This window comes from Dryas octopetala, chromosome 3 (genome assembly GCF_963921425.1).
Source record: "Dryas octopetala chromosome 3, drDryOcto1.1, whole genome shotgun sequence".
Classification (NCBI taxonomy): Eukaryota; Viridiplantae; Streptophyta; class Magnoliopsida; order Rosales; family Rosaceae; genus Dryas; species Dryas octopetala.
The window spans coordinates 17,903,740-17,919,247 of NC_141368.1; the positions used below are offsets into that span (position 1 = coordinate 17,903,740).

A 15,508-nucleotide genomic window follows, 5' to 3' on the forward strand; every position below is an offset into this window, starting at 1 on the left:
CTACAGCTATTTATTTTATCCATGGAAGTTACAATTTTTAGACCAATGACTATTTACTCTAGTAAATTGAGACATAATATTTCTTTGTTAGGTAGCTCCAATTTTAAATCTCATAATTTTACTACCTCCCTTCAAGAAGGATATGGACTCTCGATTAAAGCAGGTCTGCTGTTGTTGTAGTTATTGTTGTTGAAGGCCTGAAGCCCATCATGATTCTGATTCATGATAAAGAAAGAGGAGAGATGGAAAGAAGGAAAAGAGAGATTCAATGTGTCTGAGAGGAAAATAAAAGATCCTCCGGTCAAATTCAGACACCCACACCATCCTACACCACATTTCTAATCAGATCTAATTAATAATTTAATACCAACAACAATAAATAATTAAATTATCAAAATCCTCCTCAGCAGTCCTTCTAGAACGTTTGAAATAAAGGACATCTCTCTCTCTTTCTCTCTCTCTCTCTCTCTATCTCTCTCTGCTTTCCTTTCTCTCTCTCGGAGAAGAAAATTTTTTTCTAATATTTTTCGGGTTTGATTATGTTCGCTGTCGCAACCCATTACGACTTGTTCCTCATTTCTTGCAATAGCCGCCCTCTCTATAACTCTAGAATGCCTATCATGCCTTTGACCTTTAACAATTCTTTATCCTCCATCAAACACACGCTTCTTCAACCACCATTGAAGCACAGCAATAACACCATCATCATCTACATCTCTACCTCTAAAATGCCGTAGTGGGCAAGCGAGTAAGCTCAAAACCAAAGCTTCTCTGACTCCTCACTCTCAAAGTTTTGTATGTACCATATCTTCTGCATGTTTAGCTGACTATTGACTTCTCTTGCACATATAGCTGTTGTAATAGTATCTGGGTTTTGTTTGTTTTCTCGATTTTGTTGCTGTTGTTGTAAAATATTCCGATTTTGATTCGATTTTCCATCTGTGTATTCCATGCATTTGTTGATTATTGACTGAATGCTGTTCAAGAGGTCTATCTGATCTGATCTTCTTCGGATCATGACCTCAAAGCGGCCTCTTTTGATCCCATCTCCAAGAACACCCAATACCCAAGACTTCCCTACTTTACCTGTCTTTTCTGATTTCGCAAAACCCAGTTCCGGGATGGATTCTAAAAACCCAGTTGAGAATTCCCTCAATATTGAGCCCTCCTTCAATTCTTCTTCACGGAGAAGCATCTCTTCGATTCAATCCAGGGCTTCCGGCACAAATTCTGTTCGGGAAGTGAGTTTTGGAGATCCGGGATCGAAGCCCGTGCGGTGTGGTTCGAGAGGAGCTGACTCTGAAGCGTTCAGCATGTCCCAGAAGGAGATGAATGATGAGGATGCAAGGATGATTTATATAGATGATCTTGGCCAGACGAATGAAAGGTTTGAGTTTTCGGGGAATTCAATAAGGACGACAAAGTACTCAGTTATCACTTTTTTGCCTAGGAATTTGTTTGAACAGTTTCATAGGGTAGCATACCTGTATTTTCTTGTGATTGCTGTGCTCAATCAGCTCCCCCAGCTGGCGGTTTTTGGCCGGGGAGTTTCGATTTTGCCATTAGCATTTGTCTTGCTTGTAACTGCAGTTAAGGATGCCTATGAGGACTATAGGCGGCATCGGTCTGACCGAATCGAGAACAATCGCCTTGCATCAGTTTTGGTTAATAATCAGTTTCAGTCAAAAAAATGGAAGGATATCCGAGTTGGGGAAATCATCAAAATTGAAGCAAATGAGGGTATTCCTTGTGATATGGTACTGCTCTCAACGAGTGATCCAACTGGGGTTGCTTATGTGCAGACTATCAATTTAGATGGGGAATCAAATTTGAAGACTCGGTATGCAAAACAAGAAACCCTCTCCAAGTTGCCTGAGAAGGAGAAGATTATTGGGTTGATTAAGTGTGAGAATCCCAACAGGAATATATACGGATTTCAGGCATTCATGGAAGTTGATGGGAAACGGCTGTCGCTAGGACCCTCCAACATTGTACTACGAGGCTGTGAGCTCAAGAATACTCATTGGGCCCTTGGGGTTGTTGTATATGCTGGTCGTGAGACCAAAGTTATGCTCAACAGCTCTGGAGCCCCATCCAAGAGGAGTCGTCTCGAGACCCGTATGAACTTTGAGATCATCATACTCTCCATGGTTCTTGCTGCTTTATGTACAATTGTCTCCTTCTGTGCTGCTGTTTGGTTGAGGCGCCACAATGATGAGTTGGATGACATACTTTTCTACAGGAAGAAGGACTACTCTAAAGACAAAGTGGAAAATTATAACTATTACGGATGGGCTTTAGAGATTCTTTTCACATTCCTCATGTCTATTATTGTGTTCCAGATCATGATCCCCATCTCGTTGTACATTTCTATGGAACTTGTTCGGGTGGGTCAGGCTTACTTCATGATCCGAGATTCTCAAATGTATGATGAGGCCACTAATTCAAGATTTCAGTGCAGAGCTTTGAATATAAATGAAGATTTAGGGCAAATTAAGTATGTATTCTCAGATAAAACTGGTACACTTACTGAGAACAAAATGGAATTTCAATGTGCAAGCATTTGGGGGGTAGATTATAATGGTGGGAAAGACAGTTCTGAAAAGGAGCAATACTTTGTTGAAGGTAATAAATCTTTTCTCTTTGAATATTTTCTTTTGATTAATACTTTCGATTGTTTTACCATTTTCCAATTTATTATTTGTCGTGTTTGGTATCAGTTGATGGGAAGATTCTGAGGCCAAAGATGAAGGTGAAGGCTGACCCAGAGCTTCTTGGATTACTAAGAAGTGGAAAGGACACAAATGAAGGCAAACATGTGCATGAGTTCTTCCTTGCATTGGCAGCTTGTAATACCATTGTCCCTCTTGTTATAGACACGTCCGATCCAAATGTGAAATTAGTAGATTACCAAGGGGAGTCTCCAGATGAACAAGCATTGGTTTATGCTGCTGCTGCCTATGGTTTTATGCTTATTGAACGAACCTCTGGTCATATAATTATCGATATCCAAGGAGAAAGGCAAAGGTAATTTGACAATTTTTCAATTGGCTAATTAATCAATATGAATACATTAGTTTATAAATAGATATTTTTTACTTTGTGTGAGCATGCTTGTGTGATTTTGTGATTATAGTACAGTACAGTTAATGCTGAACTTCGTTTTGAGAAATAAAGATCATCTCTCATTCATAATTTCCCACTCACGGGCAGTGCAGGTTCAGTGTTTTGGGTTTGCATGAATTTGATAGTGACCGGAAAAGAATGTCGGTTATATTGGGGTGCCCTGATAAGACTGTGAAAGTCTTTGTAAAAGGTGCTGACACTACCATGTTCAGTGTAATAGAAAAAAGATTGAACTTGAACATTATACGTGCAACGGAAGCCCATATTCATGCTTACTCCTCTCTGGGTTTGAGAACGCTTGTTGTGGGGATGAGAGAACTGAGCGCTACAGAATTTGAGCAGTGGCACTCGTCTTTTGAGGCAGCAAGCACTGCTTTATTTGGTAGGGCTGCTCTGCTTCGCAAGGTTGCTGGCAACATAGAGAACAATCTCATCATACTAGGTGCCTCTGGTATTGAAGATAAACTGCAACAGGGAGTGCCTGAAGCCATAGACTCTCTAAGAACAGCAGGGATTCAGGTATGGGTTTTGACAGGGGACAAGCAAGAAACTGCCATATCAATTGGCTACTCCTCAAAGCTTCTAACACGCAAGATGACCCAGATTATTATTAACAGCAGCTCTAAGGTGTCATGTCAAAGAAGTTTAGAAGATGCCATACTCATGTCTAAGAAGCTCGTGACAGTATCTGGGGACACACACGCTACCGGAGGAAGTTCTGGAGATGGTGTAACTTCATTAGCTTTAATTATTGATGGTACCAGCCTTGTTTATATTCTTGACAGTGAACTTGAGGAAAAGGTAATTGCTTCTAGATCTACCTGTATAGTTTCTAAATTTCTCGATGATGTCTTATATGCTGATCTAAGTTATATTTTATGGCAGATTTTTGAACTAGCCAGTAAATGTTCTGTGGTGCTTTGTTGCCGAGTGGCTCCTTTGCAAAAGGCTGGAATTGTTGCCCTTGTGAAGAACAGGACTGCTGATATGACGCTTGCCATTGGGGATGGTAATTATTAATTTGTTGACTTAATTTAAATAAGTACCTTATGCTTCCAAATACCTAAATTTGCTTATGCCCACTCTCATTTGCTTTTGTGTTGATGTTCAAAATTTCTTTTGGAATATTAATAGGTGCTAATGATGTTTCAATGATCCAAATGGCTGATGTGGGAGTCGGCATCAGTGGCCAAGAGGGTCGACAAGCTGTCATGGCATCAGATTTTGCAATGGGGCAGTTCAGATTCTTAGTTCCCCTTTTATTGGTACACGGGCATTGGAATTACCAACGAATGGGATACATGATATTATACAACTTTTATAGGAATGCGGTGTTTGTTCTTATTTTATTTTGGTGAGTAATTCTTTGTCGGATGTAAAATTTCAATTCATGCATAAAATTAATCCACATGCATATAATGGGCTAATAACTTCCAGTTGTTCTGCAGACTTCAATTCTGAACCTTTGTCTTAAGCTGCTTCCTTTTTTTCTTTTTTAAAGTAAAAGTAAAAAGAAAGAGAAAATTAGGGAGGATTACTCATGGTTATCTATGTTTGGAATCATAGTCATTGAGGGGGAAAATATCTTTGACTTCCATTATAGAAAACCAATAATCTAATGTCATGGGCACAAATCTGGTTGAACTGACATTTGAAGTTGAAGCTAGATCTAATTTGAGGTCAAACCTAGATCTCTGTCCAGATTGTCTATGTGTTATATTTGATGCTTGAATCGTGCTGTCAATTATAATGGGATTTAATTTATAGGAGAGGAAAATGAAAGAAAGAAGAATCAGTATGTTGCCTATTATAGCTACTTATATTTTCATGTCTTCTTTGTAGGTATGTGCTCTTTACTTCTTTTACTTTGACAACAGCAATTACTGAATGGAGCAGCATGTTGTATTCTATAATCTATACTGCATTACCCACAATCATTGTTGGGATTCTTGACAAGGATCTTAGTAGAAGGACCCTTCTAACATATCCTCAGCTATATGGAGCTGGGCACAGACAAGAGAGCTACAACTCAAAATTATTTTGGCTGGCGATGGTTGACACATTGTGGCAAAGTCTGGCTGTCTTCTTTATCCCTCTCTTTGCATATTGGGGCAGCACCATCGATACATCAAGTATAGGAGATCTTTGGACACTTTCAGTGGTTATTTTGGTTAATTTACACTTGGCTATGGATGTTATCCGGTGGAATTGGATTACACATGCAGCCATTTGGGGATCTACAATTGCGACTTGGATTTGTGTCATTGTCATTGATGCTATACCTTCACTCGTTGGCTACTGGTAAGCTCTCCAATTTAGTAGTAATCCCCATAAGATGCAGTGGCAACCATTTATGTTGTATTTCATGTCACATAATGCACGGATGATGTAGAATGGGGTTGGGCAGCAGGGTTTAGATAAACTAGAGGAAACAAAACACGGCAAACAGAAACAAAAAGATAACTGGAATTACTCCAGGGGCTTCACACCCAGCCTTGGTTTCACACCAAAGATTGGCTTCACACCAAAAACAGTCCCATCGCAGGAAATCTAATTCTGAAAATTTTATTACTCAATAATCTGTCCTCCAAGAGGAACAAAGAGGTCTTATAAAGACTACAAACCCGACTGAAAATAGTAAAGCAACCTATTCTAGGATAGAAATCCTAATCCAACTAGAAATAGGAAAATAAAGTCAATCCCTATAAAAAAAAAAGGAAATCCAACCAAAGTCAATCCTAATGAAAATAGGAAATCAAACCAAATCCTTCTTGAAATAAGAAAACTGAAAAAAAACAACACATGCAACAAACAGTTCAGAAAACTAATCCAACCACAAAGATAGAGTTGAATTAGATGATCTTTTCTTCCCTCTTCTTCGTTGGTAAACCTTAAATGGCTTGTTAATGATGTCCACATCAACGGAAAGGTTAGGTTTCATGATAAATTTGTCGTCTCCAACTCCTTAGCTCATTCAATTAATGCAAGTGCAAATAGCTCACAATACTGAGGGAAAAAAACAAAAAACAAAAAAAAAAAGAACACACCATAAAATTGGATATAATGTGTCTCATGATGGCTTACTAGTTTCAGCAAAGGATCAAGTCAAAGTGTTTCTTTGCAACATAGGCACACAATCAATATATAAAAAGAAAATTTAGTACTCAAACCTCCACAATTAATTCCCAAAATAACCATCCTTTATAGAAAATATTTATCCCAAGTACATATGGTTAATTAATTTTCCTATATTTTCAACTATTGGATCTATGTAGAATTATATTTAAAGTTAATGACCTTTATCTTAGTCGATCTTTAAAGTTTTCCTAGTTACACTCAAGTCACTCTATCTGCTATCCATAGGAGGCAGTCAAAACCTGAAGGTGGTTCCATAAAGAAGTTTAGATAGCTAGTATTTTGGTCAGGTGCATTTTGATTTAGATAGGGCAGATGTTTTTGGGGTTGGGTGACAGTAGCTCGTGTTTATTGATTAGTGTATGGAAACCTGTCTTGCATTGTTGCTACTTTATTCTGCAGCCTTGACAAATCTTCAAGTTTCTATTAATTTTGTAAGCATGTATTCTACCTCTTGAACACCTTTATTTCCCTTCCATTTTTGTATTGGGACAATACTTGAGCCCTAGAGTCCTAGACGTGTCTCTCCTGACGATAATAGAGCCTTGGTTTTCTCTCTCATAATAACCCCACTCCCAGAAAAAATAAGAGAAAGGAAACTGAAAATGGCATCTTGGTATTAAATTATAACTGATCCCAATTGCATTTTCCTACATATTTAAGTTACTGTTTAGTACCCCTTAAACATATGTGCTGAGAAAGTCAATGAGCTCATAACCGCAGCTCTGGTGGTAGAACATGATCTCAGTTCTTTTCCTTTCTCCCAGAAAGAGCACAGAAACCATATATGAGAAATAGCCATCGCCAATCAGAATATTACAACCGTCAACAAGTTTGTTGCATGATTGAGAAGCTCCATACATGACACATGGATTAAACTAAAATATATAGTACCTGCATATGTATATACTAATCCTTGCAACTCCATTATAATTTGACAGGGCCATTTTTCATGTTATGAAGACTGCACCATTTTGGCTATGCTTGCTTGCAACCATCATAGCAGCACTCACCCCCCGCTTTGTTGTAAAGTTTCTGTATCAGTACTATAGTCCTTGTGACGTTCAGATTGCAAGAGAAGCTGAGAGGTTTGGCAATCCAACAATGTTCAGCCCTGTACAAATAGAAATGAATCCTATCATGGATCCCCCAAGGAGATGATGAGGTGATGTCACCTTGTTGCGACTCCGTTTTTCTTTTGTAATTATATGTTATTCTTTAGGCTGCTTCAGAGTATCTCTCTCTTGGTTGCCTCATTTTCATTGTTTGCTATCCGAAGGATAGAGTTTGTAGTTCTAGCCTTCTAGGTTTATACTTTGTGTTCCCATTTTGTTTTTGTTGTATCTCATGAGATTCATTCAGTGTAATTAGCCTTATTAAAAGAGAAAAGAATTAGACACTTGTTACATGAACCTTACCACAAAAGAGTTTGACCAAGAGTTTCTGGTTGTCTTTGCTTGACAAATTTATTTTCTTCAGGGTTAGCGCTGTACCAGTTGAATTCCGGCTTGGTGTAAATGAGCTAGCTGCTTCATGTACTGTTTGAATGGATCTAGATCCTCTCCTCGTTTTCATAATCTTTGGTTTTTAATCTAAGCAGTATACTTAAAATCCAATGGTTTATGTGTTTTTGAGTTTTACTATCCAACTCTAAACAAGATGGGAAAACCTTGAATTTCTAACGAATGATTTAGATTGAAAACCAAGGATTACCAAGATAAGGAAAGGATCCAAATTCATATCACACATGCACCATAATCCCACCTATTACAGAAAGTTTATTTGAGGTCATTGCATTGGTCGCTTCGTAATATACACTGTAGAGTGAGACTAGCCTTTACATATCCAGTGGGGGTTGGGTTGCTACTAGATTCCTAGAATTTTTCTATCACTGCGCAACCACCCAAAAAAAAAAAAAGAATAATAAAAGGATTCCTGGTCTCAGTTGTTATGGGAAGCAAACCTATGGCTGGTTGCGTGGTACCATATTAATAACAATCAAGGGATTCTCCATTGTCGTTGCGCTTTTGCACTGGAGTCACACCTTTGTATCCCTAATAACCTATAAATGGTAAACCCTAAATTCATAAATCCCCTTACTATGCCAAAACATATTCTAACACAATCAAATAATCCAAAAAAATCATTGTAAATTCTATTCGTATTCAATAATCTTTTTTCCTTACCAAAAAACTATACCCTACATTTACATTATTTTTTCTTCATTTATCCACTGTACTCAACCCACTTTCCTATTATACCCTACACTAACATTAGATTTACTTTCCTTACCCAACATCTCACATTCCTACTATACCCAACATCTCCTTCTCCCTAAAAGAACTAAATTTGTGGAAGCTCCAATTCTATATAACTCATCACCACTTTTCTAGATTTTTACCAAATCTGTTTGATCATAGATAATTGAAAGAACTAAATTTCATTTTCAAGTGCAATGTAGGGCCAAGTTGCATTTCCTGGAAAAATTTATTCAACTCCAAAGTCAATTTTGCAAATAACACCAATTGAAGATTATACCAAAATCCTGGAAACACTCCCGAAGTTCAAGCAACTTGTGGAGACTTTGGGGAAAAAATCCTAACAAGAGAAGCTTGAAGCAATTTGGAATTTTTGTCTCTAAAAGTTCTCTATTATATCTTCTTCGCTTCTCAGATTGACTTTCCCCATGTATCTAAAACTTGAAGGTGAAGTGGACTGATGGAGTTTTTTGTTAATTCTATGCAGATGTTAATTCTATGGAGAAATTATTTTATATAACCGATATATTAACACGTGGTATAACTCGTCTATGTGTTATAATATAAGTGGATGTTATTAATACTATACTCTATTAATATAAATACATATTGGTTATACCTATAATTTTTCAATTCTCTATGGGTGCTGTTTTTCTATTTGGTGATACCCTGTGTTTCTTTTTTATCATAGATATACATTTGGTTTAATTTGGCTCTTTTAATCTCAGTTACTAGAATGATCCAATGGCTGAGCTTAGGAGCTCCCACAAAAGAAAGGCCCTCGTAAGTCTTTAGAGTTAGCCTAAATGGTAAGAATGGATATGATAAAAATTAGAATCAAGCTAGGTCCAAAATCCGATTCCCTCTAATGTAACCAAAAAAAAAAAGACAATCTCTCGTTATATCTGCTGCAACTACACTGCAGTGACAAAGAAAAGTGCTCAAACACTCTCATGAGCATTCAAACACTTACTGAGAGTGTTAGAACAATCGATGCAAATTTTTCAAAAGGAGGACAATAGCTGTCTGTAACTGGAAATTAAGTTCCTTTGGTTTGAAGTAGTGCAACTGCAACCTATTGAAACATACATTAATTTTGTTGGGCTTGTTGGACCCTGGAGCTTATCAGATGGAAATAAAAATAAATAAATAAAAGGTGGCCACATGAGTAATTACAGAGCTTATACATCTTGTATGGTATATTACATACACTGCTTACTATTTCATAAGAAGATCAGAAGTTTGAAGTCAAACTTGTTGGTCTGGTGAGAGGTGTGCGTCTTGGTTATTCAGACAGTAGTCTTCTCCTGCTGAATCCTGAACCTGTGCTGCAAACTGCAAATTCCAAAGAATGTCTTCAACAGAAGGCCTGTCAGCTGGCTCATTGGACAGACACCTCAGACATATCTCCATCATTGTCTTCAACGATTCATCCGAGCACTCCTTTTGCACTGCTGGGTCAACAATGCTCCTTCGAGCTAAGTCATCGGTCACTAAACTTACTCGAACCTGCATAAGAACCAAAAGCAAATTGTTAGATTTAGTAGGAGAAAGCAATTTTTATGGTTCACAGTAATGAAACTAATGCTGGGTTTAGCTTTGAGCACATGTTCTATGTTCTCGGGTCTTGGTCATGGGGGCACCCATTTTCTAATTGGGAGCTAAATTAGTAGCAACCTGGTGCTAATATATATAAGAGTTTCGGAGGAAATGAAAGGAACCAATGATTTAAGAGAAAACACTCACAAGGTCTTTCAAAACACCAACTTCATTTTGGAACATGATAGGCCTCCCCAGAATGATTTCTAGCAAGACTACTCCAATGTCATAAACATCATTCTTACACTCATGTTTGACCCTGCAACATTCATAGTAATTAACACAACAATCCAGTATAAATGCGTGCGTGTGTGTTTTTTCTTTTAATTTAATTAAACTATCACCAAAAGACAAAGTATACAAAAGCTTTTAAAAGTTTTGTGAGATATTGAAACACTTTACAAGGAAATGGAAGGCCTACTGATCCAGATTGTTGGCATTAATTTAGCACTGTCAGTGTAATGACAGAATTTTACCAGACAATAACATAGCTGAAATGAAGTTGGGAAAACCAGAAATGACAGAGTAATGCATTTCTTTAAAACTAGAGGTAGACTCAACGATGAGGAACTTCATTTAAGATGGTCCCATTGTTGTTAATTATTATCAGTAACTAAACCTGAATGACATTAATACTATTAACAGGAAGGCAGTCAAGATGAATTCCGAAAGGAACTTAAATTTGAGGCTTTTTGGAAAGAGTAATTTATAATTTTGTGGAAAAAGAGCTTCATGCTGAAGGATTTCTAGACTCAACACCAAATAGTGGAATTTCTTGACTTAGTCATTTGTGCATAAATTCAAAAAGGCATTCAGTTGGAAATATAATAGTGTAGCCATACTACATATTCAATGAAGCCAAAGCTAATATGTTATTACCTAGCTTGAACGCTTCCTTTCAGTGCGGGAGAAGAAACTATAGTGCCAACCTGAAGGCTTACAAAAACAAAAGTTAACTCTGAGAACAATCTCTAGTTGGAATTCATTCACCGAAATAGATATATATCTTGTTATGCCTTACCATTCCCCTATTTTCAGCTAAAAGAGGCATGTTATAACTGCTTATTTTTACATGAAGATCGTGATCCAATAACACATTTGTTATCTTCACATTATTTGATGTTACACCAGGAACAATCCCTGTATGCAGAAACTGAATGCCCTTTGCAACTCCAATTGCCGCTACTATTCTCTGCGCCCAAGTAAGCTTTCGTCTTGGAGGTGCTTCTGCCAAACTTATTGTTAGGGATAAATATTCAATTGCTGAAAATGCCAAAATAATTAGGGAGAGAATCAAACAAAGATGCATCAGAAACCAGTGGGTAAAGGACGACTCTCCATCTCAACCTATATGGTATGTATGAATACATGTTGAACAACTCAATAGGTCTCACCTAGAAATCTTCTTCTGGAAGTTTTTTAAGATTATTGAAAAGAAAAAATGTTATTTGGCTTCTGATGCCTTAGATTTCACAGAATACTATAACCAACAAAAAGACTGATTTGTCTTGGTTCCACATGCATTAAGTAATGAGTATGGGATATCATCTTAATCTGCAACGACTTTCTCTCAATAGCAAAACAATGGGTCATAGGAGGAGCTCAGACCTTCATGGAATAAACTATAAAGTAATTGCAAATGAAACCCATTTTTCTGGTTAGCAGTATAAGCAAGTAGGACAATAACTTTACCAGAGATGCAGCCTCGTAGAGTTCCATTGGGAACAAACTCAAATATAAGAAATATTCTACTGACGCCTGAATTATCTGGATGGCACTCGATGCAATGTCCAAGCGCGCTAACCAAATGACTATGTCTCAGTTTTGAAATCAGCTCAATGAGGTGTGTATAGACCTGGGGACTATGCCTCTTCCTCATTTTTAAGCATCTTATAGCAACAAGTGTTCCATCAGGGAGCTTCCCTCTATATATCTGGCATAATTGTAACAGAAAAGGACAAATTATTGGGAAGCAGTGACTTAAAAATTGCATTTAATTAGATCATAAAGACTATGAAACATTCACCTCACCATAGTATTCTGAAAACTCTAAGGATTTCTTGAACAAACCATATCAGTCAAGTTTTGGGCCATTTTTTTAACACTAATGGACATGGCAGATTTTCAATCAACTATTCAAATATGCATACGAGGTGATGAGGACCTTCAAGAAATTTTGTGGAGAAGAAAGATAATCTATCTGGTGGTATAACATCAATGAATGGCAGACTATCCTGGAGTTTTTTAGTGAATCATGTGGATCTTTTCACAACAGGTAGAGTTTTACCCACTCTTGCAAAGTTCACATTGTGTACCGATTCAGGTTTGGATTTAATTATTGAAAAGGTTGATCTAGGTGATACAAACTCAAGAAAATATGAGAATATTTTGTTTGGGTTTCAAAGACTGATAACTTTCTGAAACACAATAGCATATCTTAATCTATGTTAAATGGACAGCAAGAAGGACATAAAGTAACCTAATTTGACATGTGTTGAATTCAATAAGGTGAATGTGTCCAGCATGCCTATATCGGAAGCATACTCAAGAGAAGGCTACTTGAATGAACTAGATGTGGTTCTGCTACCTCTTTCATAGATTAGCTTTTTGTTCCCTTTACACTTTTAATGTTTTTTTTTTTTTTTCTTTATTCTAAGATTTATCTGTGCATACGGTTTTGTGTACGTTTTGTAACTATAAAGAATGCATACCTGACCATGTGAACCTTCACCTAGTAATGTTGAGTCATCAAAGTTATTGGTAGCTTCCTTTAGCTCCTCCAAAGCAAAAGTTCTATAAGCAGGAAGGCTAGCTCCCATCTTCATTGTTTCTGATATATATTCTGCAAAGAAAGGATTTATTATAGTGCCATTACCAAGAAGTGGTAATGCTAATCTATTTATCTTCTCCCAAACTTTGAATTGAGAAAGAAAGATTCCTTGCCTTAATGTATAATAAGCCAGAATTCAATAGTTGATACATGATTAATGAAAATCAAAATGCGTCTTAGGATGATTCACGAATTGTAAATCGCTGATTGAGCATGTAAAAGTGTGTCATTTTAAATTAAAGAACATCCAACCGAACAAGATTTACCATATTCTCCATATATCTGGATATGCAATGTGGAAAAAGAAAAAAGCTCTGTATCTTTTTTCTAACCTAAAGACTCTAAAGTAAACTAATATGAGCTTTTCTGTAACTTCAAATTTCCTTGTCCAAATTGGCTAGCAATATAGTTATTGGAAATTTTTTTTTGTAAGTGGTAGTTCTTGGACTTCTCCATAATTTCAAACTTTTATGCTACTCAAAAATAAAAATAACACCACATGGAAAGTTTGCTAATTTAAGTCGTTATTTTCTTTATATTTTTATTCCAAACTCTAAATTTCATCTGAAGAATAAGCCTTAAGCCCTGTACATGAAAGAGAGCAGGAAAAGTTGGTTCCAAAGAAACAACTGCAAAAAGGAAATCCTTTTCCTCATCATACAAATGATGGAAAGGAAGGAAATGTTGGACTTACTTGCATCTGAGAGTAGCTTAGCTGTGTTCACTGCTGACACGGTGTCTGTAATTAACCTTGTTTGTGGAGTTTTGACGGTGTGCTCGCCATATAACCTCTTAACAGCCATGAAAACTACACCAACAACTGCAATTGCACCCACAAGACCTCCCAGTACTGCACTTGATGCAACAACTTGTTTAGAATGAGGTCTCTTATGCTTTTCCTTAGTAGGCGGTATTTGCACTGCCAGAGCTTCATTGTGGCACAAGTTAGAAGGGTGCTGCTTCTGATCTTCATGTGTCAAACAATTCTCAGAATACAGAATAATCCTGCTCTTTGAATCCATTTTCAGACAAGTGGGCAAGGCCCCAGTCAGAAGATTTGAGGACAAATTGACAAAAGCAAGCTCAGCATTGCAAGACATGTTCTGGAAGAGTACCCCAGTGAATTTATTTCCAGCAATGTCAAGATAACTAATGGAAGGCAGTGACAATAATGATGGCAGAAATGGCCCTACAAATCCATTCAATGATATGTCAAGCTTCTGAAGCTGATAACAGGAGCTTAATGTAGCAGTCTGGATTCCCAAGCGAAACTTGTTCTTTCTGAGCACAAGGGTGACTAACTTGTTAGGCAAACTGGGAAAATGAGGCCCAAAATAGTTGTCCTCCAAATCAAGAACTTGCAAGTTTGTCAAGTTGGTAAGATCAGGCACTTCCCCTGAAAAGTAGTTGTTTGAGATGGAGAGAACTCTGAGGGTTTGCAAAGATGCCAAAGAAAGTGGCAGAGACCCATCGAGCATATTGTGTTTCAAACTTAGCACAGACAACACTGGTAGTGAACTTTTCCAAATTGGAACTTGGCCAGTGAACTTGTTATGGTCAAGAATGAGTGTCTGAAGGTTCCTCAGAGATGAAATTTGCAGTGGGATGGAACCACTCAAATAATTTGTGCTTACATTGAGTATCTCCAGTGAAGATAAATGGCCAATAGTAGAAGGCATTGGCCCCCACAAACCAAGAGAAACCAGAGAAAGTACTTTCAAGCTTGGTAGGCCAACAAGAGTAGCAATGAAAGTGTGTGCAGAGAAATCATGAGGCAGTGGAGGAAACCCATTGCCAGTAATGTGAAGTTGGGTTATGTTGCCTTCATAACATGAAAGAGTCAGAGATGGGGTTGGTTCAATGTTGCAGAAGTCTCTGCTGTTGTTGAATCTCCTGGTTAAGGCTGGTGGGTAGTTGAGAAGCTGCTGGATCTTCAGAAGGGTTTGTGACTGGGAGGGTTGTAGTTGGTTTGAGTGATGGACAGAAAGGAAAACTATCAACAGAAGAAGATAAGCTGGTTTTTCCATTGCAACCATTAATGAAATGGTTAGATGAGTCTTCTGTGAGGTTTAAAGAAGTACAAGACCCAAGCTGAAGAAACAGTACCACTGATAAAATGAAATTACTGAATCTTTGTTTCCCCTTGTTGCTCTTTGTTATTTTGCCTTCTATGATTCTTCTTTTCAGGGCTATACTCAGTTCTTGGCTTGTAGAAAAGCTTAAACCCAGATTTTGGGGAATGAGAAAACTAGATTTTGCTAGCAAATATGATGACAGTTTCAATTGCATCAAACTGACTTATTAGCCCTTTAAAATAGTTTCTCAGTTTGTTGATTTTTTTTATGGGTCCTGTTTGCTAATTAAAGTTCTGAACCCAACTACTTAGTGTGCTAATTATGTAAAGTACTTCTGTACCACCTAGCTACTGTTTGTTAGATTCTATCTTAAATAATTCCACTTCATGGGTCTGAAAACATAGGGCTTCTCTTTTCAACAATAATTTAAACCGCTCTTTGCCTCCTCTATCCCAATCAATTTTTTATTGTGATCTGAATATTAC

At 37.3% G+C, this 15,508-nt stretch overlaps 2 protein-coding genes across 4 annotated transcripts; one reads left to right on the plus strand and one right to left on the minus strand.

Moving 5' to 3' along the window:
- Nucleotides 1–489: 489 nt before the first annotated feature.
- On the plus strand, nt 490–8,095 carry ALA1 (aminophospholipid ATPase 1). Of its 2 annotated transcripts, XM_086238815.1 has the most exons (8): nt 490–2,625; nt 2,721–3,027; nt 3,219–3,927; nt 4,012–4,135; nt 4,261–4,480; nt 4,969–5,427; nt 7,203–7,426; nt 7,741–8,095. In XM_086238815.1, the coding sequence occupies exons 1-7, from the start codon at nt 1,017–1,019 to the stop codon at nt 7,420–7,422; spliced, it is 3,648 nt and encodes a 1,215-aa protein (XP_086094941.1). In that variant the 5' UTR covers nt 490–1,016; the 3' UTR covers nt 7,423–7,426; nt 7,741–8,095. The 2 variants fall into 2 exon arrangements, with proteins under 2 accessions (XP_086094941.1, XP_086094940.1); XM_086238814.1 differs by lacking the exon at nt 7,741–8,095 and having other exon boundaries at nt 7,203–7,698.
- A 1,552-nt stretch (nt 8,096–9,647) lies between these two features.
- Nucleotides 9,648–15,265, minus strand: LOC147291498 (putative inactive leucine-rich repeat receptor-like protein kinase At3g03770). 2 transcript variants are annotated; one of them, XM_086238816.1, is made up of 7 exons: nt 13,643–15,261; nt 12,830–12,960; nt 11,811–12,051; nt 11,140–11,345; nt 10,998–11,047; nt 10,266–10,377; nt 9,648–10,028 (listed from the first exon to the last, which is right to left on the minus strand). In XM_086238816.1, the coding sequence occupies exons 1-7, from the start codon at nt 14,982–14,984 to the stop codon at nt 9,768–9,770; spliced, it is 2,343 nt and encodes a 780-aa protein (XP_086094942.1). In that variant the 5' UTR covers nt 14,985–15,261; the 3' UTR covers nt 9,648–9,767. The 2 variants fall into 2 exon arrangements, 1 of the variants encoding a protein (XP_086094942.1); XR_015121554.1 differs by having other exon boundaries at nt 10,001–10,028; nt 10,998–11,054; nt 13,643–15,265.
- Between the last annotated feature and the right edge of the window lie 243 nt (nt 15,266–15,508).